Source organism: Gorilla gorilla, chromosome 7 (genome assembly GCF_029281585.2).
Source record: "Gorilla gorilla gorilla isolate KB3781 chromosome 7, NHGRI_mGorGor1-v2.1_pri, whole genome shotgun sequence".
Taxonomy (NCBI): Eukaryota; Metazoa; Chordata; class Mammalia; order Primates; family Hominidae; genus Gorilla; species Gorilla gorilla.
In genome coordinates, this window is record NC_073231.2 from 144440518 (window position 1) to 144465454 (window position 24937).

The 24937-nt window shown below is 41.6% G+C and overlaps 1 protein-coding gene across 1 annotated transcript in view; it reads right to left on the reverse strand.

Moving 5' to 3' along the window:
• Positions 1-24937, reverse strand: part of COL22A1 (collagen type XXII alpha 1 chain) — a 325869-nt gene that overhangs the window by 32751 nt on the left and 268181 nt on the right. The window contains exons 47-51 of the mRNA XM_055348666.2: positions 15818-15871; positions 14089-14142; positions 9787-9840; positions 5298-5351; positions 2839-2892 (exon numbers count right to left, since the gene is read on the reverse strand). Of these exons, the coding sequence (XP_055204641.2) occupies positions 2839-2892; positions 5298-5351; positions 9787-9840; positions 14089-14142; positions 15818-15871 (270 nt within the window). The remainder of the gene's footprint in view (positions 1-2838; positions 2893-5297; positions 5352-9786; positions 9841-14088; positions 14143-15817; positions 15872-24937) is intronic.

The following is a 24937-nucleotide window of genomic DNA, read 5'->3' on the forward strand; positions in this document are numbered from 1 at the left end:
TCAACTTGAAGAGGGGCCACCTAGTTCCTGTAGCAGATGCTGCCATTTTCCAACCACATCCCCTGGGGCCCACCCAGGGAGGTGTCTGCCTCCTTGCGGAGCAGTTCCTGCATAGGTTGAAGGGTGGACATAGAATGAAGATGTTCCCTGACCCTAGGGCGTACTTGACTTTGAGGTGTGGAAGGCCCAAGTGCAGGGAAGTCAATGCCTCCAGAAGCAGTCAGAGGATCGCCAGTGAGGCTGGGCCCCAGCCTGGAGTTACCAGTTGCCAGCCTGCCTTTCCTTCTTTCTCTGTTCCATTCTCTTCTTCCTTCCCTCACTGGTTCAGGGGATCACCTCCTAAATACTCTACCTGCATCAGAATAGGCATTGAGTAAACAGACTGAATGAAGATCAGTGTCCTCAGTTATTCTGAACTGTAAACAACAGCCTCTCAGCATAATACACGTTCTGCAGAAAGGTCAATGCACTGCTCTGCAGCAGTGAACTCCGGGGTCAGCCTGCAGGAGTGTGAGTCCTAGATGCTTCATTTATCAGCTCTATGCCCTTGATCAAGCTATTATCCTCTTTGTGCCTTAGTTTCCTCATCTGGGAGAAATAATGGTACCCACAGCCCATAAGGTTCTTCTGGGGACTACAGTGGAAAAATGTAATGAAGTGCTCAGTGCCCCACCCTAGGCACACAAACAGTTGCTGTCAGCCACTGTGTGATATGTGTGCTTCTCTCTACCCTTGCCACATTTTTGCCTAGGCTGACTGTCATTTGCCCATCATGGGCAGCTCTGCTGGGTGTCAGTCCACAGCAGCTCGTCGAGACTTTTCAATTTGCTCAGTTGCTAAAAACTCTTTCATTTGCTCTCAGCAATGAATTTTGGTTTCGGCATCTGGCAAACAGTGTAAAATGATAAAGAAGGTGCTTCCAGCAAGTTGCGTAAGATTCAGAATGAGTCATAATAGTTTATGACCAAACAAATTAAATGGAACATAAACCTCACTGTAGAAACTTTTATGGAACTCCCCTTAGTGGTTCTGAAGGCTCTGCAGTTCTAGCCTCACCAGGAGCTACAACTAGGGCAGCTGGGAAAAGTAGCTTACTAAAATCACTGACAGTTAGATAAGCCTGATGCATCTGACACATTTTCTACATTATATGATTACCCAGCAACTCTGGCAAGTTGGTATATTATTCTCATTCTATTTCAAAAGAAACTGAAGCTCATAGGTGCTTTCTGAGTCACCCAGATCACAAAACCTGGGAAGGAGTGGGGCCGGAATCCAAAGCAAGCTTTTATTGCTATTGTTATTATTGTTGTTGTTGTAATTTTGGCATAAAATATTTTTATTTAATCACTATATTTTAAATTTAATTTTATCAGTAAGTAATGCATACTCATGGCTCCAAAAATTAAGATGATAACAGTAAAATGAAATACCATGGAATAGAAAGTTGTCTTCCTACTGCTATGTCCCCTTGTCTGACAATCATCCTCCCATGGACAGGAACTACTTTTATGAGGGTTTTATGGAGTCTTCCAGAGTTCCTTTAGATAAACACTAGAAAAAGATAGGCCCACAACTATTTTTATACAAAATAGGACAGACTATACACGTTGTTTTACTCTTTGCTTTTCTACTTCACAATCTATCTAGGAGCAGTCCTGCATCAGTATCTAGAGAATATCCTCATTCGTTGTGACAGCTCTTGGTATTCTATGGGGTGGACAGCTCACCATTTAACTAGTCTCATACTGGTGGGCATTTGGAGAACCCAGGTCTCTAAACCACTGATGCCGTCCTTCATCTTGCCCTTGGTGTAGTGTCTGTGAAAGGGCTTTGGGAAGACCTAAGAGCTGCTAGGAACCGATGAATCACCATGATGAATCTCTGATCCGTAGGCAAGAAGGACTGACCAAACTCAGTGAGCACAGCTTTGAAGTCACAGATACGGGTCTCTGTAAATCCCTGCACATTCCCAACTAACAGCTACTGGGGCCACCAAGACATTCTCACTAGCACTTGGTCCATCTCATTGTGTGCCCCTGGACAGCTGACATTAAACGAAACCAAAACCAAAACCAAAATGAGAAAACCCTATCCCAGAGTTACAAGTAGTGTGTGTATATATATATATACATATATATATATATAATATATATATACATATATATATATAATATATACATACATATATATATAATATATATATACATATATATATATAATATATATACATATATATATAATATATATATACATATATATATAATATATATATACATATATATATAATATATATATACATATATATATATAATATATATATACATATATATATATAATATATATATATGTGTGTGTGTGTGTGTGTGTGTGTGTGTGTGTGTGTGTGTGTGTGTAATCCCACAATGTCTGGAGCTAGCAGGTGCCACTCAGATTTTACTAGGTATCCTGATCTCTCCAGATATCAGATTTCTCCTCCAGGCAATGCTCATCTACTTCAGCTTCCTCTATCATATCAATAGGATTGAGGCTACAGGGGGCAGTAAACCAAAATGTGGAGCAGGGACAGGAGCCCTGGGCTCAGGTTCAGATTCTGTCACCAGCCCATCATGTGACTTTGGGGCCATGATTTCACCTCCCCGAGGCCCAGGTTTCTTCTGCTTTAAAATGGGGACGGCAGTGTTTACCGTGCAGGGTTGTCAGAGTATGTAAATGAAATAATGCATAGAAAATGCCTATCTTCGAGCCTGGTTCAAAATAGCTCCTCACACAAAGTAGTTGTTATTGACATGTAATAGATTTGGCATGTGATATAATAGGAAGTTTAGAGTCCTTTACCGGCTCTCCAGGGGGACCCGGCTTTCCATCTCTGCCCTCTTTGCCTTCTTCTCCCTGCAAGAGAAACTCAAATTGGTTATCAGGTCAAAGAAGATTTGAGGGGATGGAAAGACGAAGGCAGTTTCAGCATGTCTTTCTGCCCAGCTTCCAGCAGTTGCCTTCACATTTGGCAGCTAAGGCAGCGTCTCAACAGACAGAATTGTTCTGATTTCCTGGTTTTTTTCTCAACACCAAGATTCCAGCTGTGGATCTCTGACTTGCAGTATCTGGCATATAGTGGGAAAGCAATACATTTTGCAATAGCATTATTATTATTATTGCTATTGACCTAAAGAAGCCTCTCCTGGGCATTTTCATGAAGTCAAGTTTAGAACATGAGGGCCTGGTGTCTGGGCCTCTTGGGTGAGCACAGTGATGGGTGAGGGGGGAATGTGGATGCCAACGATGATAATGAGGACATTCGATAACACGCAGGAAGGTACTCAGCATGGTTCACTACTGTGAGCACAGGCGGGGCTCAGTGAATGACAGCAAGGAGCATGTTTGGGTCACAGAAAGGCTATAAGCATTGTTCATTTCTGTCCTTGAAGTGGAAACAGAGTGACAAAGAAACAGAGAACAAAGCTGGGGTCATTCACAAGGTGCCAGGGAAGGAACAGGGCCCAGTCTTTGGCTTAAGCCTAAGGACAACAGTGAGCAGAGGGAAGTAACATGATCAGATTTCCATTGGAAGGAAAGAAAGGAGGAGGGAGGAAGGAGGGAGGGATGGAGAAATGGATATTATTAAGAAAATAGCATAATCATATGTAAGGTTGTATCTCTCTTCTCCAGTACTCTAGAACTTTGATAAGGGGTTAACACAAAATCCAAATTGAAATTTCTTCCCCTTAGCTTTACCATTGCTAAAATTAAATCAGTACGTATTTCCTAACTGCTATGATATCCTAGTCTCCAGAGTTGCAGTTCATACCAACATCCCAGCATGTCACTTCAGATCTGTGTGCCCTGGACAGCTTACTTAACCTCCAGGCTGCAGAGTTACAGACAGGACTGTCAGTGATGCCCAGGAAATGCCTTCTTGATCAATGGCAGTACATATCAGATACTGTAGGAGAAAAAGCTCTAAGAAGCGATTCATTCATCCACATGTTTCTTTTGTCAATATTTGCTGTGTGCTCACTATGTGTGGGGACTCAAGGCTAAACAAAAGCAGATGTAGTTCCAGCTCATGCAGAACCTACAGCACAGAGTATAACCCCATGATTAATTACCAGGCATGCTTCAATGTTACGTCCTCAGATCTAACAAACAGAGTTGTTTGTTGAATGAGTTATTCAACCAGACCAACGAATAATGGAGAATTAATCAATCCATTATACCAATAGAAATGCGATCACCAGATGAGATAAGCACTCCGAAGGAAAGGAAGAGGGAACCTCTCCTAGCCTGGTGGGGAGCAGGGAAGGAAGTGATAGCTGGGATGAGATGGGGGAAGACCGAAGGCATCTACTAGCGAAAGAAGGGAAGAGGCATCCTGGTAGCCTGGGAAGGGTTGTAGAGTGTGGCAGGAGAGAATTCAGTGCATTCTGGGAATAAAAAAAAAAATCCAGTGTGGCTGGAACAAAAGAAGGCACAGTGGAGGGCAGGGTTGGGGGACTGTAGACAGTAAGTGCTACAGCAGCAGGCAGAGGCCAAAGAGCCACAGAAGAATTCACTCTCAGTGCAGAAGGCAGTGCATGGCCTTTGTGGAGGAATTTATTACAAATGCCTTGAACAGCTCGACTCTAATGAGAAGGATATTAAACTGAAAAGTTCAGGACAACATCTTTGGAAAGCAATTTTGCAGTATGTATCAAGAACCTTAGATGTTTCTCTACTCTGGCAAGCCAATCATATTTTGGAGGATCATCATAAAGAAATTTTTAAAATGCTATGCATACAAAATTGTCCGTTGTAGTTGCTTCTTAAAATAATTGTAAAGTTTATGAGGCAACTGAGAAATGATCATATGCATTATGGTGCATCCATTGCATCTATTAAATGTAAAGTTTATGAACATTTAACATTAATATGGGAAATGGAAAATGTTTACATTATCACAAATAGTTAACTAACACAGTTATATATATGTGTGTGTGTGTGTGTTGTTTTAACAATATAAACATGTATATACAAGTACACACACATGTAGAGACAGAAAAATTACTATTTAAACAAATAAGAAACAACCAATATATGCCTAAAAGAAGTACAAGATTAAGACTGATTCTACCCAAATTTTAGTTGGCTTTGACTGATAAACAAGTTAGTGATTATTTTATTTCTAATTTTCTACAACACTCAAAATTCTAGTGGCCAGGCCTTGTTTTGACAGTGGAATATATTTTTGTTTCTTTGTTTTTATAAAGAGAAACTAGTTTGTTTTTGTTTGTTTGTTTGTTTTTATAAAAGCCACTTACTGGGATTCCGGGTAATCCAGATGGGCCTTGGGGGCCAGGAGGGCCTTCTTTCCCCTAAAAGATCCAAGACATAAAAACACCATGAAACCTCTGCTGGCTTTTCTGGAAGTAAATGACTTCACATGGAACTGCATTCATGGGTTGGGGTAGTGAGTGTTTGGTGAGAAACAAAGAGTGCTTCTGTATCAGCCTCATGGCTTTCTGAGCTGTTTCCCCCAAGGCAGTGAGGTTCCCTTGGGCTGAGCATAGTTACCCCTGTTGGTACACACACTGGAGCTCATTCTGGCCATATTATTAATACATAGGCTCAGGGAAAACTGAATATTGGAATGCCAGTGGGAAGAAGCTATTTGGGTTTTAGTATCCACAAGACCTGGGTCCAGATCCAACTCTGTATTTGTCCCCAGACTTCCTGAAATTCACATTCTCTACCCATACAGCACATACCTCAGGACCTTGAAGTGTTGTGCATACAGGACTGTACACAAGTGGGGAGCTGACCGGGGGGCATGCATAGAGGATGGTTTATTATTTTCATCATTTTTTCCAGAGGCTCCTACATGTTTTACCAATAATTGCTTTACTATCTCTTTCCTTGTATTTGAAAAACTGTTTTACCAAATTTCATTAATTAGTATTTTATTTCCCATTTTATTCATCAAAGACTTACATAAGTATCAATTAGGGCTTATAAATCAGCATTATATAATCAGTGCCCTAATTCCTATCATGGGAGTATTATCATATCACCCTGTGTCTTTACCATGAGTATTTAGAGCTGACAAATTTATAATCTCCTGCAACTGCTTACTGGGAGATAAGACACGGGTGCCAGGTTTTACATTATAATTCACATGCCACACAAAATGAGGTATTCTTAAGGTTTAGGCAGTGCACAATAATAACCAGGATAAAACAAAATATTCATCCCTCCCCACATCACAACACCTAAAAACACATAAGAAAATTTAGTGGATATTTTTGTTCAACCCAAGACAAAGATGGAGTTATTATTAGAGATTTTTAGTTATTGATAATGGAGCTTCCTGGGTTCCTTCCTGGATGCTTATTTTTCAAATTCCCTAATGTGGAAACACCAGTGATCTAGGACTGGAGTCAGCAAACTTCAGCCCACTGCCAGATTTGTTAAATGAAGTTTTATCAGAACACAGTCACACCCACTGGTTTGCATGTTGTCTATGGCTGATTTTGCATTAAATGTTTGCTAATTGGTTCTTTATGGAAAATGTTTGCCAAGTGCTATATTAGACCATTCTCTTTAAACTCAGGTGAGGAAAGCATGGTCCCATAATAATAATGTGGCAGATCCAGGAAAGAACTCCACCTCTGACTCCCTGTTCAGTCTTCTTGCCATCACTAGACTTTTATTTATTTAGAAATCAATTCCATTGGCAGAGAGGCTGAAACTTAAAACATGGTAGACTCTTGACTAACCTCCACTTGACCAATCCCCATTATAAACCAGCCTCCCCATCCTCTCCAAAAACCCATGCCTGGTCACAACACTACAGTACACCCTTGCCTGCAGTACACCCTTGCTGTACTGTTCCTACCGGATGAGTTGAAGGCTTGCAAGGAGTCAATGTGCTTGTTCCTAAGCCTGTTTGCATCAGTTATTTGCTATGAAAGTCATACAATTTAACTGTTGCTTAAACAATCCAGTAAAATTTAGGTGGAAAAAATAATACATTTTTTATAGAAGTTAAGTCAGAGTTTTGAAGACACTGACCAAAAGTGAGTCATTCACCACTCACCATCTAAATTGATATAGCTATAAGATAAGATACCTACAAAAGGTTAGGGAAAAAAATCCTAACAATCTAGAACTCTACATTCATATTGTTATACATATGTTGTTATATTTTCAAACCACCTTTCAAAAAAGTAACAAAAACTGATCAGTGGATGTTCTTTTTACGTGACTGATGACAAGGGACTCCATTCATTACCAAAAATCAAAGTAAAGGGCTTTATTTTGTGTCAAAAAGCCTGCCAAAGGAGTTTGTCTTTTAATTCAAAATACAACAGAACTAAGGTTTGTATGTATCTTTTTATTATAATTTTGCCCCATTTAACTTTTAAAAACTACTTCTATTGGCTGGGCACCGTGGCTCATGCCTGTAATCCTAGCACTTTGGGAAGCCAAGGCAGGAGGAACACTTGAGGTCAGGAGTTCAAGATCAGCCTGGCCCACATGGTGAAACCCCATCTCTACTAAAAATACAAAAATTAGTCAGAAATCACTTGAACCCAGCAGATGGAGGTTGCAGTGAGCCAAGATCGTGCCACTGCACTCCAGCCTTGGCAACAAGAGTGAGACTGTTTCAGAAGAAAAAGAAAGAAAAATTACTTCTATTTTGTAACTACCAGTGCTCACTGGGCAAACAAAACTTCCAGTATATTCTGGTTTGATGGTTATGGTAAAGTTTCAGCACCACGGACAGCTTCAAGTGCTACCATAGCTTGAGGAGTGGTCCCATGACAGAATCAAAGTCTTATTTAGTACAGTTTAATTCCAAGAATGTGGTAGTTTTATATCCTAGATCCACATCTGTTTTTTTTTTGAGACAGAGTCTCACTCTGTTGCCCAGGCTGGAGTGCAGTGGCGCAATCTCGGCTTACTGCAATCTCCACCTCCCAGGTTCAAGTGATTCTCCTGCCTCACTGTCCCGAGTAGCTGGGACTACAGGCACATATCACCACGCCCAGCTAATTTTTTGTATTTTTGGTAGAGACAGCGTTTCACAGCCAGGCTGATCTTGAACTCTTGACCTCAAGTGTTCCTCCTGCCTTGGCTTCCCAGGATGGTCTCGATCTCCTGACCTGATGATTTGGCCGCCTTGGTCTCCCAAAGTGCTGTGATTACAGGTGTGAACCACCGTGCCCGGCCCTGGATCCACATCTTATTCTCTTCAGGCAAACAATCCATTAGTTTTTATTAGGGAAATCATTTGCGTATGGAGTCTCACTCTGTCGCCCAGGCTGGAGTGCAGTGGTGCGATCTCAGTTCCCTGCAGTCTCTGCCTCTCAGGTTCAAGCGATTCTCCTGCTTCAGCCTCCCAAGTATGTGGGATTACAGGCATGTGCCACCGTGCGAGACTAATTTTTGTATTTTTAGTAGAGGGGTTTCATCATGTTGCCTAGGCTGGTCTGAAACTCCCGACCTCAGGTGATCTCCCCACCTTGGCCTCCCAAAGTACTGGGATTACAGGCATGAGCCACTGTGCCCGGCCCAGTATATTTTATATTTTATTCATCTTGGGACTTCTAGATGGGTGGCTTCAAAAGGATTAACCAGATGAGGATCCTAAACAGAACGATGTGGCTGTGATTTTTCAGACTCAACATCCGTCTGGCTGCCTGGACCACCCACATGGTGGGTCAATGTGGAATAGCAGAGGGAGCACTGAACTGAGAAATCTCAAATTGACTTAACTCCCAACTTGGACACTAATTTCCGTATGACTTTGACCAAGTGACATAACCCCATGGGACTCTGACCTCCTCCTTTGACATGGAGGAAGTCTTATTAAGTAATAATGCCCTTTGCACATGCCCTTTGCACAGAACTCCAGAGATACCAGGGTAGGGCTGGCCTGCTTGCTAGCTGGCCTTGGAATAGGATGGTGAGATTCCTGTGGCCTAGGGATTGTGCCTGGCTCTGACATTCCCTCACTGTGTGACCCTGAACTGGCCATTTCACTTCTCCAATCTCCACTTTCCTTATTTATAAAATGGGGATAATGATTCATGGCCTTTCTAACTTACAGGCCCAAAGTGGGAGGAGCTGTCAGATGAGATAAGGAATATTTATGTACCATATATTCATTTACTTGCCATGCATGTATTGGCTACTAACATAATACCTACCAAACTGTGGTTCACCCTTTATGGCATTGAAACCAAGAGTGGTTCTGGCAGCTTCAAGAAATGAAATCTGGATTTTGAGATAAAAGCCTTCGGTTCAAATGCCAACTCCACTGGTTGTGGTTTGGGATCCTGGACTAGTGACTTCTTTTTAATTCCACTCTCCTCTTTTGAACAGTTGGGATAACAATAGCTGCCTCTTGTCTGACATTCCCCTGGTGCACACCATAGTCCTAGGTGAGTTAGCACTGAGCCTTTCCACTTCCCTGCACCTGCTCAAAATAGAAACCACACTGACAAGAAATTGAGATATGGGGCCTAAATCTAGGACTTATTTGCATTGACGGTTGTAAACTGAATTCTGGAATCACAGATCTTCATATCATTTCAACCAAACCTTTACTTTAGCAGCAAAGTAAACAGGGGTCCAACAGAAAGCAAACCCTCCAGCAGTTTCATTGCAAGACTTGTAGTGAACAGAACCTCAAAAATACGTGAGCCACAGGAGGCACACAGGACAAGAGCAGAATTGGCAAACACTTGGGGTTCCAGAAAGGCTAAAGACAGATTAAAAACAGATCCCATTCCTTGAGGAACTTACAGGTGACCCTTGGATTCCTGGTGGTCCAGCAGCTCCCGCAATTCCATCTGCCCCCTAAAAAAGACAAGGCAGAAAGCTAGTTTCTTGTGCATCTAGACAGAGGTCATTAGCACCCTCTGCTTTGAATACAAAGCAGTTGATATGGTTGGTTATTTGTCCCCTCCAAATCTCATGTTGAAATGTGATTCCCAATATTGTAGGTGGGCCCTGGTGGGAGGTAACTGAATCATGGAGACAGATCTCTCACGAATGGTTTAGCACAATCCCCTTGGTGATAAGTGAGCCCCCACTCAGTTCATGCAAGATCTGGTTGTTTAGAAGTCTAGGACCTCCCCACCCTTACTCTCTTGCTTCTGATCTTGCCATGTGACACACCTGGCCTTCCTCTATGATGGGAAGTTCCCTGCGGTCTCATCAGAAGTCAAGAAGATGCTGGTATCATGCTTGTACAGTCTACAGAACTGAGCCAATAAAACCTCTTTTCTTTATAAATTATTCAACCTCAGGTATTTCTTTGTAGCAATGTAAAAACATCCTAATACAGCAACACACAGATCTTACATTCTGTGCCCCTTCCTAGCTTCCTGAACCATAAATATTTCAAATGTGCTTCTGCCTCTTCATCAGGCTGAGCTATTCTCTGGGAATACACGATGTTCAGAGAATAGCATCCACATTTTAGGATGGGCCAATGCATTAGCCAGGCAGTCACCCCTTTGAAAACAGTAAATGAACTCACTTCAGGATGGGCATTTTCAGCTAATATCAGGCAACATTTCAGGACAAAAAGTAATAAATGGACAACTAGATTTATCTTCCAGGAGATTAGGAAGGCAATTGCTGTGTCAACTCAAGGGTGAAGAGATGCACAGATGGATGAATGGAACAAGACTTCTATGCAGCCAAGCAAGCAGCTCAAAGTGAGCTCCAGGCACACCTTTGCTGGGGACTCTTGCATATGCTGTTTCTTCCCCCTACATTCTAGTCCCTCACATATGCACAGGCCTCATACCCTCCCATCCTGCAGGTCTTAGCTCAGATATCAGCTTCTCAGTGAAAGGTTTTCTGCCTACCAGACCCAAAACTGAAAGACCTACCCTTCATCATCCCTGCCCTGGAGAGGTCCCTTTTCTGTCTACCTTCCTCCATAGCACCTGCAAAAATCTGACATGCTAGTGTTTACTGATTTCTTATTTATTTAGTGTTCCTCATTGGAACACTAAATTTAGTTCCTCATTGGAACTAAAACAGTACCTGGGATATAGTGAATAATCAATATTCTTGAATAAATGAGTGAATTAGAAGTTGAACTGACTGGGTTATGAAGGCAGCAGTTCTTTAGACAAATTCACACATGTGCCTCTTACTAGCTTTGGTTGAGTCATGTAACATCTCTAAACTTTAGTTTCCTTCACAGTGAAAGGCTGGAAATTGCACATGCCATTAGGAAGGGGAGGAGTAATGCGGCAATGCTTACAAGGTGCTGGGCACAGAAGAGAGGGTATTGGTTAAGAGTGCAGCCTCTTAGAGTCAGAGTTCCTGAGCCCATATCCCATTTCTCCACTGAACAGCTGTATAAGCCTAGGAAACTTACTTGACCCCTCTGTATTTCAGTTCCTTTGTAAAATGAAGGAAAAGAACAGCACCTATTTTACATGGGTTGTTGAGAAAATGGAATTCATGACACATAAGGAGTTAGCACCAGAGAAATGCTAAGGGCTGTCCAATAGGGACCTTCCATGAATATAAGTGTCTATTGTCCACCCACGACAAGGAATCCTGCAGATATTAACTAAATATAAAAGCATAAATAAGCAAGTTCCCACAGTACTCTATTGATGTCTTTCCAGCAGCCTTTATTTAATTGTTGCATACTTTTATCAAGTGCCTAAACTGTACTAGGTACAAGCCAAATTTTAGAGATATAAAAATGACTACATCATGGTCTTGGATCTCAAGGAAATTTGGTATAACTACAGAAGACCTGTCTTATTTTCCATGTATGACAAACTCCTGGGGCAGGGTGCAGTTGGATTTGTCTCTATCACTTCTACTAGGTAGGGACCCAGTAAATGTTCATGAAATAAAGGGATAGTGATAATATTTTAACAAGTAGCCTAAGGTTCATGCTTTAATTAAATATCTAGTCCAAAGCTAATATAACTAATCTAGATTTTTCCACATAACTTCTATAAAAAGCTTCTGGCATCCTAGAGTCTGGAATCTTGCCAAGTTGGAAAAAAATTCCCTACTGCATATGGGGATGGGGTAAGTGTTTTATCTGGAATAAAGATGCTGACTGAGCACCAGAAAATAAACACTAAAAGAAAGGGCTTTGTCAGCTCGCTACTCATATCCCTGCGTATTTTCAACAGGGCCTGACAATTAATAAGCACTTGAAAACAAGCAACAACAAAGAGCAAAACTAAAACAATGCACACATGACCAGAAAGGTTAATTTTCTGCTGTGGAGTTGCTTCTGCATGATTGGCTGCTGAACCTAAACAGGCAGCTGCCTCAGCATCCATTCTCACAGGCTATTAACAGTACAAGGCACGACACAAAATAGAAGCTCAATAAACATCTGCCAAGTGAATTGAAAGCATTAATCAGCTGGAGACAGACAAGCTGGCTTCTGATTATGATTGTTTCTGGGCCTCCAATACATCATCTAGCATGAGAATAATAAGCCAGGAGTCATTTCCTACAGCAGTCATAGAGTTCTAACTTATTGCAGTTTCCAGTGAGAACACATCAGGATTTTGGTTTCATTGGGAAAATGTTATGGGGTTTGGAACTACCAGGGTGGAGTGGAGATGAGGCTGTAATCCATTATTCATTTTCTGAGATCCTCAGCTGTTAAGGAGCACAATGTCATTAAGGAAGCTAATGTCATCACAATGTACAATTATTCGTGAATAAACTATTTTTTAACTAAAATTAGTTACCTCTCAAACTCCCCTCTTTGCTTAACACTAACACCTCTCTCTACTACTGATTGTATCAGCATCATTATCAGTTTCTCTTTTTGCTGATTGTCAGATGCTACAAAATCCAATAATATTCAAATACAGTGCAAAGCAACTACTAAGTGAAATTATAAGCCTTGAAAGAATTGTAGAATTTTGTGAAGTTAAATGATAGCAAACTGATAAATTCCCTACAATATCCTTCACAAATGTGCACATGGCAGAGTTGGGCCAGGTAAGATGTGAGGCTGAGAAATTAAAAATAATATTAACATCAAAGGCACTTGGGAGGAAAATGTGTTGAATATTAAAGACTTAAAGCAGGCTTTCTGGGAAACTGAATAGTGCTTTTGTAGATAATTTACCTTTTTGTGAGTTTGCTCTAAAAGTCAACATGAAGTGAAAGATGCCATGTCACGCTTTCATCTGATTTTATTGAAAATATACACTTAAAACAACTTAATTTATTCCACTAATTAACACACAGTTAACAACTAGAAGTTGAGTTGTTTAAAAAGATGACAAAGCAAGCTTAATTTCATATATTTTAAATTTATACTCCTAACTGAACCTCTTTTCACTATACTTTCAAACAGGGTATTTCCTATTTGAAGGGGGATCCTTTTCGGTGGTCTTTCAGTCATTCCAGAAATCCTCTCCTTGCAAGGTCTGGGACAAGGGTCTCATGTGGAACCCATGGGAAATCCCAGGGGACTGATCCTGGGCTTGGCAGGAACACTAATTTCCAGTGCCTGTTGCCATGGCTACCCATGATGGATATGTGGGCTGCAACAGCAATGGACTCTGATCAGAGGAGGAACATGACTAATCTATGGGCAGCCTACACTGAAGGCAGAGGGAAATGGTGAGAAGGGCACCAGTCAATGTCAAGGCTACAGCTACTGTAAAAGCAGAGAGAACATTTGCTCAGGGGGCCCAGTGGAGATCATTGAGATAATATCAAGACAGGCTCCCCATAACATGGGGAAAGCTGCTTACAATTTCTCATTTTCTACCTTCTTTGCTTGAAATACTAGCTTCCTACCCACCAAAGCTCAATTTGAAAAAAGAAGAAGTCTGTCTGTCTTTGCCAATGTCCCCCAGTCCCAACATCACTCTAATTGCATGGTCCATCAAGCCTACTCCAGACCGTCTGCACTTTCCCCCACATGCCTGTGGGACTTGCATTTTTAGGACAACTCTGTCACCTTTTGGGTGTTGGCCCATCCCTTAAAATGAGAGACATGCTCAGTGTCATACCACGCCTGGTGAGTTGAGATGTGCATTCAAATGTCAAGGCCAAAAGAGGAGGGGATTAAAGATGATTACTTACTGGTGGCCCAGGGTTCCCTGGGGGCCCCATGAAACCTGGAACTCCAGGATGACCCTAGGAAAACACAAGATGCAATTCTTTAAAATGACTTGAAAAATACTTTTTACTTTGTGCAAATATCAAATTTCAGAAAACAATACAGAATCCACCTTCCAACCCTACTAACAATTTTGCTTAAAGACACTGACGATAAAAGGGACTTCTTTTTATATATCTCAATAATACCTGACAACATTTATAAAAACAAACATGTCCTGAAAGCGGATTTGCTTCAAAATAATGTGTGGGCAGGGGGTGTGGAGAAATGGTTGAGGACATAAATGAAAACAAGAGGGGCCATAATAATTGAAAGCTGTTGTGGTTAAGTGCAGGGTACATAAAGGTTCATTTTATTACAGTCTTTATTCTTTAGCTATGCTTGAAGTGTTTCATAATAAAAACATAAAAAACAAATAAATGCACACAAACACAATGTACACAATGGAAATGGTTAGGTTAACTGAATTACAGCCTCCATATTCTGGCAATATTACAGTTATTTTAAGCAAGAGATTTGTTTCTCCATGTGTAGAGGAGTCTATTGCATATTATAGAATGAGCTGAAAAAGTTATAGAACAAAGCTTGGAATCTAACACTTAGTCTTGTACAACAATGTTATGAAACCAAACAAACCACCAAGAAACAAATGATTTCTCTGCCCTCCACCTCCAAGACTTACCACTGAAACCACAGGCTACACCATTCAATGTAGAGTACATTGCCTTTGATAAGTCATTCTCATAAGAATAATCCAAACACATTTTGTTTTTCTAAATACAGAAGAGATTTTAGCCAAGGAGCTCATTCAGACTTTGAGCACTACTCTCATCTCACTGCCTGTGGGTTACTCGTTCATGTCCCTCATGCCCTCACTGAACTGCAAGCCCAGTGAGGTCAGGAGTTTGTCCGCGAGTCATTCCAGATCTCAGAGCCAGGTGCAGTGCCTGGCATGGAATTGGCTGACAATGAGCACTGGCTGTGAGATGCAGAAGAGAGGGAGAAGTAAAGGGGAGGGCAGCTGGGAGAGGAGAGAAAAGAGAACAGGGAAAAGGATGACAGCAGCAAAGCAGAAGGATAACAGTCATTTCCTTTGGCAGGAAGGGTGGTAGAATTGGACTGGGCAGAAATCAGCTGGTTGTGCTGGATAGAGGATGATAGGTAGGCCATGCTCAGATCCACAGAGAGAGCAATGGGCCCTCAATGGTACCATCCTATAGCACATTAGGAGCAGTGGTCCAGCAGGCCTGGATGGGCACTGATCTTATCAGAGCACAGAGTATCTGTGAAGCATTTCAGCTAGCAGCAAGAGAGCCAGGCAACAGTTAATTGAGATGATGGGAGGGAAGAAGGGGGAATTTTGTAATGAATGTCCCTTTCAGTGAAAAAAAAAAAGTAAAGGTAAAATAGTACAAAAAGAAAGAAAAGAGAAGGAAGAAAGGAAAGGAAAGGAAAGGAAAGGAAAGGAAAGGAAAAGAAAGGCAAGGCAGGGAGGCTTCTCCAATAATTGAGGGAGAGAGGGCACTTAGAGTGAACCAGCGATACCAAGATGAAAACCATAAAAATGAGATTTTTAAAAATCCTGCTACAGGCAAAGAAGAGACAAGGAATGACATTGTACAATGGAAGCCACCTGGGAGAAACAGTGCTCCTTCCTCAGGGTGAATGGTTCCTTATAAAGTAAATTTTTACCTGATCACCTTTCTGTCCAACCTCACCATCTGCACCACGTTCTCCTTGACTTCCCTTGAAAGGAAAAAAAAGAAAAGAAAGATGTCACTGGAAATTTTAATAGGAAAACAAAAATCATTTTCATGCATTCATTCATCCATTCATTAATTCTCCAAAAATCTCTTATCAAGTTCCTGTGGTAGCTCAGGCACGGTGGCAGCAGATAGATAGAAACAGGGCCTGGTTGAGGATGTGTGATAAAATGGCTTAACTGGGATTTGGGGTATGGGGTTGGAGAGCGGGCAGCAGGAAAGGGGCCAGGGAGGCAGGCAGGGCTCATTTCTTTGAGAGCCTTGCTTGTCAACATCTGATGTTAGATTTAGTTGTAGGCACTGGAAACCATTAAAAGGATGTGAAATTGTCCTAGGTTCTGGCTGTGGGTGTAGTGTGGGATAGGCTAGTGGTCCAGGCTATAGAGAAAAGGGTCAGTTAAAAACAAGTGGTGTTCCAGGAGTGGCAGGAAAAAAGGCAGAATAAACCCAGGGTCTGCAGGCCTTGCAGAACAGGTGTGAGGGTGAGGGAGGAGGAGAAGTTTAGATGGTGGCCAGCAGGAGCAGCAGCACCATACGGGAAGCTTTGGAAGAATTTATCCATACATAAGTTCCTTGCTCCCTCCCCTACTAGCTGTGAGACTTTGAGGAGCCACTTCACTAAAACTGCTCAAGTTGTTCGTTTGTTTTGTAACCTACAAGAACAAGAAAACAATGATGCCTACCCTGTGAAAATGTTAGAGAATAAAATAACAAATGGGAAACACTTAGCATAGAGCCCAGAACACAGTAAAAGCTCAATAAATCTTAGTCATAATTATTATCTTCTTTATTTTGCCACTTGCTAACTGTGTGTCATTGGACAAGATACTTAAACCCTCTGTCTTCTAACTTCTAAAATGAGAATAATAAAACAGTATCTTTGTCATGGGGTTACTGTGAGAGTTAAATGACCTAAAATATACAAAGTGCTTAGACTTATGACAGGTTGTGTGTTAGCTCTCAAAAAAACATTAGCTATCATCATTCTCATTGTCAGTATCACCATGATGATCATCATGACCATTATCATCACCATCACCATCATTATTATTCCATAACCATCATCACCATAATCACTATCATAATCAAGATCACCATCACCATCATTATTATTCCATAACCATCATCACCATAATCACTATCATAATCATGATCACCATCAACATCCGCACCACCAGAGCTATTATCATCACTGTTTCCATCACGTCATCATCCTCATCTTCACCATCATCATTGTCTACATCATAATGATCAACAACACCACGACTATTGTCATCACCATCATCCTCATCATCATCATTGTCATCATCATTATTGCCATTGTCATCATCATCATGGTCATCAAGATGCTCAAAATATACAACCTACCAAAAATACTTTTTACAGACCACCCAAGAAAGTAACATCCAAAGGTTCCAATTCTTTAACTATTACCTACTTTAGCTCTGCCTTTATTGTGTTAATAAGTGTGTTTCAGCAAAATGTTTTTAAAACAAAAACATTTCAATTCCTTTAAAAGAATGCATTATGCACTAAATAGGTTTGTGACAGTAGGTCAATCTTAGTTGTGGTTCTATGCCTGTCACCCCTTAACTTTGCATTCTTAAGCATATCATGTCCACTCTCTGGTCTCAGTTTGTTCATCTAGTAAATAAAGGACGAGGGGCAGGTCCATTTAGGAGGGTCCTTCCGGGGGTCCAGTGCCCCACAATTCTCTCATGGAAACATCAAGTCCAGCCCTCTTTCAATCCAGACTGTTCTACCACCTCAGCAGACCACTGATGACAGTGACTACCTAATAATCCCCCCTCTCTCTCTGTGATATATTGGGAGGGTTAGGTGAGCTCATATCTGTGAAGTGCTAAATACCATTGTTTAGAAGAGAAAAAAAATGGAGTCAGAGAGAAGGAGCATTTCTTCTGACATTTTTCCACGTAATTATTTTTACTGTTTCTAAATCTAAATAAAGCCATCACACCCTCTGCAGATCATGTTGTAATCAATGAAAAGAAGTGACACAGATTAGCCCACTGCTTCCTTAACATTTAGGACAATTGCCTTAAAAGTAAATGGCTTCCTTTCAAATTCCAGTCCTCAGTCTGGGTTTAGACTAGTTTCAACACTCATGTTGCAACAATGAAAATGTCAGCAGCTCAAGGATCTCCACAGTTGTCCCTGTCTCCTACTCCAACGTAGTCAGGGATCAAAGCAAACACACCCACCCCCAAGCCTGACTCACTTCCTTCCAGAGAAGGGCGCTGACATTTACAGAGCCCCGACTCTTCCAGGAACTCTGCCAAGGCTTCCCACATGATATCCCATTACATATATTTCCTTGTTTATATCCTGAACTGATGCAAAAATATTTAATATGTCTTTATTCTCTTATTGAGCTAGTAAGTCTACTCTATGAGGTAGGGCTTATTATCAGTGTTAGACAATAAATCTGAAGACCAGACCGGTTCAGTCATTCACCTGAGCTCACACAGCTTATAGAAAGCAAGGTCTGGAATCTAATCCAGATCCATTTGTCTGATGATCAAATATCCAAGCTGGCTTTCTCTGCCCAAATTACTTTTCTGGCTATTTTCCTAGAACATGATGCCTTATCCAACAGGTTTCAAGATGTCAAGTGCACTGGATTTATAGTCAGAAAGACTGACTGACCATGCTGAGCACAGGCCAGACAGCTTTCTATACACTGGATATATAACAATCAATGAAACAGATAAAAACCCTGTGCACTGGGAATTCATATTTAGTCCTCTTCAGAAGAGGTTTATTAAAGAGCCATTTCAAGGGCTTAATTCCCCCTATTGAAAATAAGGAAAGAAACTTCACCCCACTCGGTTTACTGAAAACACTTACTTTTGAAAACTTGTTATTGTTAGTTTTTTTTTGAGGGGGGGTCTCTTTGAAAGGTATGCAAATACTTTTAAAAGCTAAATGAGACTTTTGCTAGCTTTGTGACCCAGGAACCCAGCAATGTCCTTCTGAAGGACCTAGGAACCATCTCTTTGAAATAGAATCAGCAAAGAGATAGTATTCCTATCTATCTCCCAGTTCCTGTGAAACAGTAGAAGCCCAACTTCAGCAGATGCCTGGCTCCAAGTTGCAAATCTATTTCCTGCCATGAAGATGTGAGAAGTTTACCTTTGCTTTGAATAAGGTCAATTAGTTAATACAGACACACAGACGGCCACCGCAATTACCAGGTGAATCTAGGAAGGACATGCGGTGTCATTAAATCCTCTCACTTGAGGACTAGTTATTGCTAGTATGTGATAGGTGGTTGTATCAGCTTGGCTATCTAAAAGAGTAAGATTTCTTTCAGTCTTTGCAATCTCTTAGCATATTGTCTGTAATGCAAATCACATTCTGGTTTAATGCTATTCAATAATAAAATTGTTTTCTTTCTCTTCTACCTTCGTGGAAAACCTCTCTGAGTTGGGAGATTTTGTTTTTAATTACATTTTTCCAGAACCATCATGTGCTAAGCACATGATAAAACAATCGTTCGGAAGGTACATTCATACCAGGAATTGCTCTAAGAGTGCTGTCCTTCATGAATACACTGAACAGGCAATTTTCCCAAAAGGTTTTCAAACTTCTGAGGGCAGGGACTAAACTTTCCCAAGTTAGTAACTCTCTACGACTCTCAGAACAAACCCTTCTCCTAAACTTTTACATGCTGTTGTCCTGCTTGGAAAACCTTTCTCCACCAATAGCTGGTAAATTCCTAACTAACCCTCCAATGCAATTAAAATCCTGCCTCCTCCAGGTGGCAACTAAAATCCTGCCTCCTCCAGGTGGCCTTCACAGGTTACCCCTTGTTCCATGGTGTTAGTTTTCTTTCAGTCGTTTACTCTTCTACTGACAATTTGTTGTGGTTGTTGTTAACTCAAATGAAGCAAGTATTATGAGGACCGCTTGCAGTTACATGTATTAGATGCTTCCTACCTGCTGTGATTTGTAAATTCCCCCTTGTTCAGTTCTCGCATCCTCATTATGAGACAGATTGTACAATTCTTTTCCGGATGAGGGACCCAAGGTACCAATGAGGGACCCAAGGTTCAGATAATAATAAATGCCCAAGTCCTATAATTAGCAAGGAAAATTCACTCAGCTAATAAGAGGCAAAGCGGGTTGGGGACTACTAGCTTCCAAAGCCCAGGCCTGTGCCCACAGCCCTTGTTGGCTTCCTGCCTCCATCAGACATTCCTAAGTGTTCGCTGCAAGCTTGTAGGTCTTTCTTCTCTGTCATAGCATCAGGCTATGAAAGGAATGGCCCATATCTGACCTCTGTCTATACCTCCTGACTTGAAAGGATACTGTTAAGGTGATGCTTGGTGAGAATCTTTCAGAACTGTGGCAGTTACAGATGGAAAGAATTTTCTGCTCTAGGAAAGAACATGGAGTAAGTGGCTCTGGGTTATTTTCTGGGCAGGATGGGAATCCCAAGGCTTTTTCGGGTAGTGCCAATGGCAGCAGGTATTATCTCTGCCTCCTCGGAGTCATCCATACCCTCCAAATGAGGACTTTTGCTCATTGGGTGTCTCTGGATCCATGCCAGGCCCCCTTTAGGTCCTATTACTGGTTGGTGAACATGCTATAAGAAGGAAATAAAAACGCTTTTTGTAGGGGACAGAACAGTCATCATTTCCAACCCAAACAAGGCATTTACATCTAACTCTGTAGAATACATGCTCCCAGGGTCATTGCTGTGGTTACCATCTTGTTGCTTCTTCCTCCTTTACACGGATCATAACCACAACTGCAGCAACGATCTCCAGACCCTATATCTTAAAGTCAGTGTTTTATGCAAGTTCAAAGTGCTAGAATGGAGCTCTGTAGTTGACCGTGTGGCATGAACCTCCTCATGCCAGCCACTGAAGACAGCAGCTGCAAATCTGTAAGATAAATCTTGGAGAAGTTACTTCCCCGATGCTGCATTGCAACTGCAAACAAAGGAACCAAACCCTCTTGGCAGTGCAGGAGACCAATGAATGCCCAGAGCCTTTGGTTATGAAAGGATGCTGACAATGATTGTAAGTACTCCATCAGGGGTAGCATTTTCAGTTTACAAACTCATCTTCACATCCCCAAGTCTAGTGGAGATACTGTTTGATAAATGAAGTTGAACAGAGAGGAAATGAAACAGTCTTTCTGTCTATTTTCTGGAACGTAGTGTGGGGTAAATGACAAGCATAGAAGCTGGCTTGGGTTTCAAGCCAAGAACCACAATAGACTGAGTCCTCAGAGGACACATTTAACCCTTCTGTGATGCATTTTCTCAACAATAAGTGGTGACAAGGGGCAGCTATTGCAGACAGGAGCATTAGCAAATATAGTGTAGACTAAAGCATTGCACCCCATTAGGAGCTGTCCTGGGTGCTGGTGTTGGTATCAGCTGTTACTAAGGAGTATGACAAGACAATAACTACTCGGGGTACTGAAGTTGGACTACTAGTGGTCAACCCCAGTTATACCACCTGCTAGTTTTGTAGCTGTGGCATTTAATCTTGTTAAACCTTAGTTTCCTCATCTGTAAAGTGAAACAACAGCTCTGCCTCCTAGCATCATACTGACAATTGCAGGAAATAGTAACCTGCTCCTTGGAACACTGAGCACTCTGCCCAACACAACTGCCTGGGGCTCATCATGCAGGGTTAGACCACATGCCCCAAGGACTTCTCATGGTTGGAGTGACCATCCACTCCTAAATGGAGCAAGAAGAACCCCTGTATTTCAGATGCAGCACTAATTGTTGTTCTTTTTTTCTGGATGGAAGCTTTCTGTTCTCAGAATATTTAAAGGAGCAAACCCTCCGTTGAAGCAAATTATAAAGGAACAAAAGCAGGGCCGTTACTGAAAACATCAGCACTGCATGCAGGCTTGGACTGAAGGAGAAAACAGTCCATACTTAATGGAGCTAACTCCTTATCTGTTTAATTGATATGATTTTACTTCTTTGAATAAAGACAATTCTAGTCGGGTGCGGTGGCTCATGCCTGTGATCGCAGCACTTCGGGAAGCCAAGGCGGGCAGATCAAGAGGTCAGGAGTTTGAGACCAGCCTGACCAACATGGTGAAACCCCATCTCTACTAAAAATACAAAAATTAGCTGGATGTAGTGGCATGCACCTGTAGTCCCAGCTACTCAGGGGGCTGAGGCAGGAGAATCGCTTGAACCTGGGAGGTGGAAGTTGCAGTGAGCTGAGATTGCACCACTGCGCTCCAGCCTGGGCAACAGAGCAAGACTCTATCTTAAAAAAAAAAAAAAGGCAATTCCTCCTCAGCAGAGGCTAAGCCCAGCAGCCAGCAAGTTGACAGCAAAGGTTACTTAAGGATCAGTTAAAATTTGAAATTACAGGGCAAGAAGCTTGGCCTCAGCTGGCGATCCCAGAAAGAGAAGGTCATGCCCAGTAAGGAGCTCCAACATTTGAAGACGCTACACTTTCCTGATACCTTTCAATCTAACACTGCCCCGGGCAAATCTCTTGTTCTATCTGCACTGAGATCTGATATCTGTAACTCCTGATGCAGGAGTCTTGCCTCTGTCAAAACCACCTAAATCTTCACAGTCCACGGGTCATGATCGCTAGACGTCTTAAGCTGTCAGCTAGGGTCTGGGAGACCTGGGTGTTTTCCATCTTGATATACCACAAGGCTGGTGCTGTTGTCACAACACAGAATTATTGGTTTTTTGCTTGCTTTTTACCAGTCATAAGAACAGTGCCAACACCCTTTTCCAGGGCTGGGCCTAGGGTAAGGAAAGTGAATCACTCACCTTGGGTACTGAATACCTCTTGCTGAGAAGCCAAGAGAAATAATATCCCTATGCAATATAGACAGACAGACAGACAGACAGACAGACAGACAGACAGACAGATAGATAGATAGATAGATAGATAGATAGATAGGTAGATAGATAGATAGATAGATAGATAGAAAGAAAGATAGATAGATAGATAGATAGATACATACATACATACATACATACATACATACATACATACATAGATTGCATAGGGATATTATTTTATATACATTTAAAAAAATTTTTTTTCTTGAGACAGGGTCTCACTCTGTCACCTAGGCTGGAGTGCAGTGGCACAATCTTCACTCACTACAACCTCTGTCTCCCGGGTTCAAGCGATTCTTATGCCTCAGCCTCTCAAGTAGCTAGGATTACAGGTTTGTGCTACCACACCTGGCTAATTTCTGTTTTTAGTAGAAATGAGGTTTCACCATGTTGGCCAAGTAGCTGGAATTACAGATGTGCACAACCTTCCCTGGATAATTTTTGTATTTTTAGTAGAGATGGGGTTCCACCATGTTGGCCAGGCTGGTCTTGAACTCCTGTCCTCATGTGATCTGTCTGCCTCAGTCTCCCAAAGTGCTGGGATTACAGGTGGTAGCCACCGCGCCTGACCCCTATGCAATATTTTAAAAAGTCAAAGTCAATCTAAAATAACTCAAGATGATAGAAATATCAAAATGTAAATGAACACAGGTATTTGACACTGCTGGAATTTGGCAGAAGTGAGTTAGGTAGGTCATTCAAGTGGAGGGTTGGGTCATGTCTTTATTTTAAATTTTGATATTTTGTTCCTCATGAAATGATTGCATTACTTTTAAATTTTATAAAATATTGCATTAAAGTATTATTTATCTAGGTTGCTGAGGTTTTTGGCTTCTTAAATTTTATTCCCAAATCCTCACCCTAAATATGCGGCTGCCACCACTGTGACCACAAGGGCTAAAAAAGCTAATGTCAAATGAGCACTTACAATTGAGAAATAAAAATAAAATCCTAGGCCCCCTAACCAACTGTACAGACCCCCTCTTGGCCAAGGAGACCCAGAAAATCCTTAAAAACTGAGTTCCCAGCCTGACCACCATCTCTGGACCAGTTTTGGCCAACTCACAGAGCATGTGTAGTCAAAAGCTTTCATGTCTTCTGCTTCACCTTTTGATGTCAGAGGTTTCAAAACTTTAAAAACTCCACCCTTGGATCATGCTAATGCTGCCATTTTTTGGACACATGACCCATTATAAGGCATGAAACTCAATTTCCCATGCACATGTTTCTCCTTCCGTAAAGATTCATGACTTCTCCTAGAGCTCTTTAAATATATTCATTTGGCCAGCCTGCTCAGCATGAATTCCTGCTGCTTTTACCCTTCCCTTGAGGCACTGGCTCTTGGTTTCTGTTGGAGGCTATGCTTCTCAGCCTGTGGGATGGACAGCCTGCAAGTGTAATCCTATGTGAGAAATAAAGATCTCCTTTCCAAGTCTGTGGACCTGAGACAGGACAGGTAGTCAAGGAAGTAATCATGTTCTTGGGATGCAGCAACCGTGGTGACAGTAAGTACAAGCAACACAATAAGCCTCAGCATTCACGTTATAATTGAGCTCATCCACGCAAAGCTATCTTCAGTAGGGACTTTCCCCTCTAGAGAGCACGTGCACTTTGATTTTGCCCATCCTCAAACTGATACTTTGCTCATTATAATGGTAAAAAACATACCCCTGGGTGGAGATTTAAGATGCTAATGAGACATGTGACATATGAACAAACATGTACAGCTACTGCACATGTACAGCCAGAGGACCACTCAGAACATGCTTATGAGTAACGCCTCTTCCCACCTCTTTATGAATAATCATGTAAGTCTCCCATAAAGGGAGTCTCCCTAATGCTGGTCTTTGCTATCTCATCCTTACGAGCAGCCCACCCTGAATCCTCTCTCTCAGGCATACTGTCTATTCTGCCCTAACTTTGAAAGTATTCTTTTTCTTTTGCAATAAATTACTCGATGTTGCATCTCCTTTGCTGTGTGTCTCTTGTTTAAATTCTTTTCAACCAAGGAGACAACAACTGAGGTATCACAACAGCCACACTTTGTCATTCTTCAGTTGATACAATATACCAGGCACTGATGGGAGCATTTTGCCCGCAGTTGGCACAGTAATAAGCCTGTAGGCTCACAGTTTTCATAGTCCCTAGTTAACTTTAGGAAACAAAAGGCCAGAAAGGTTAAGA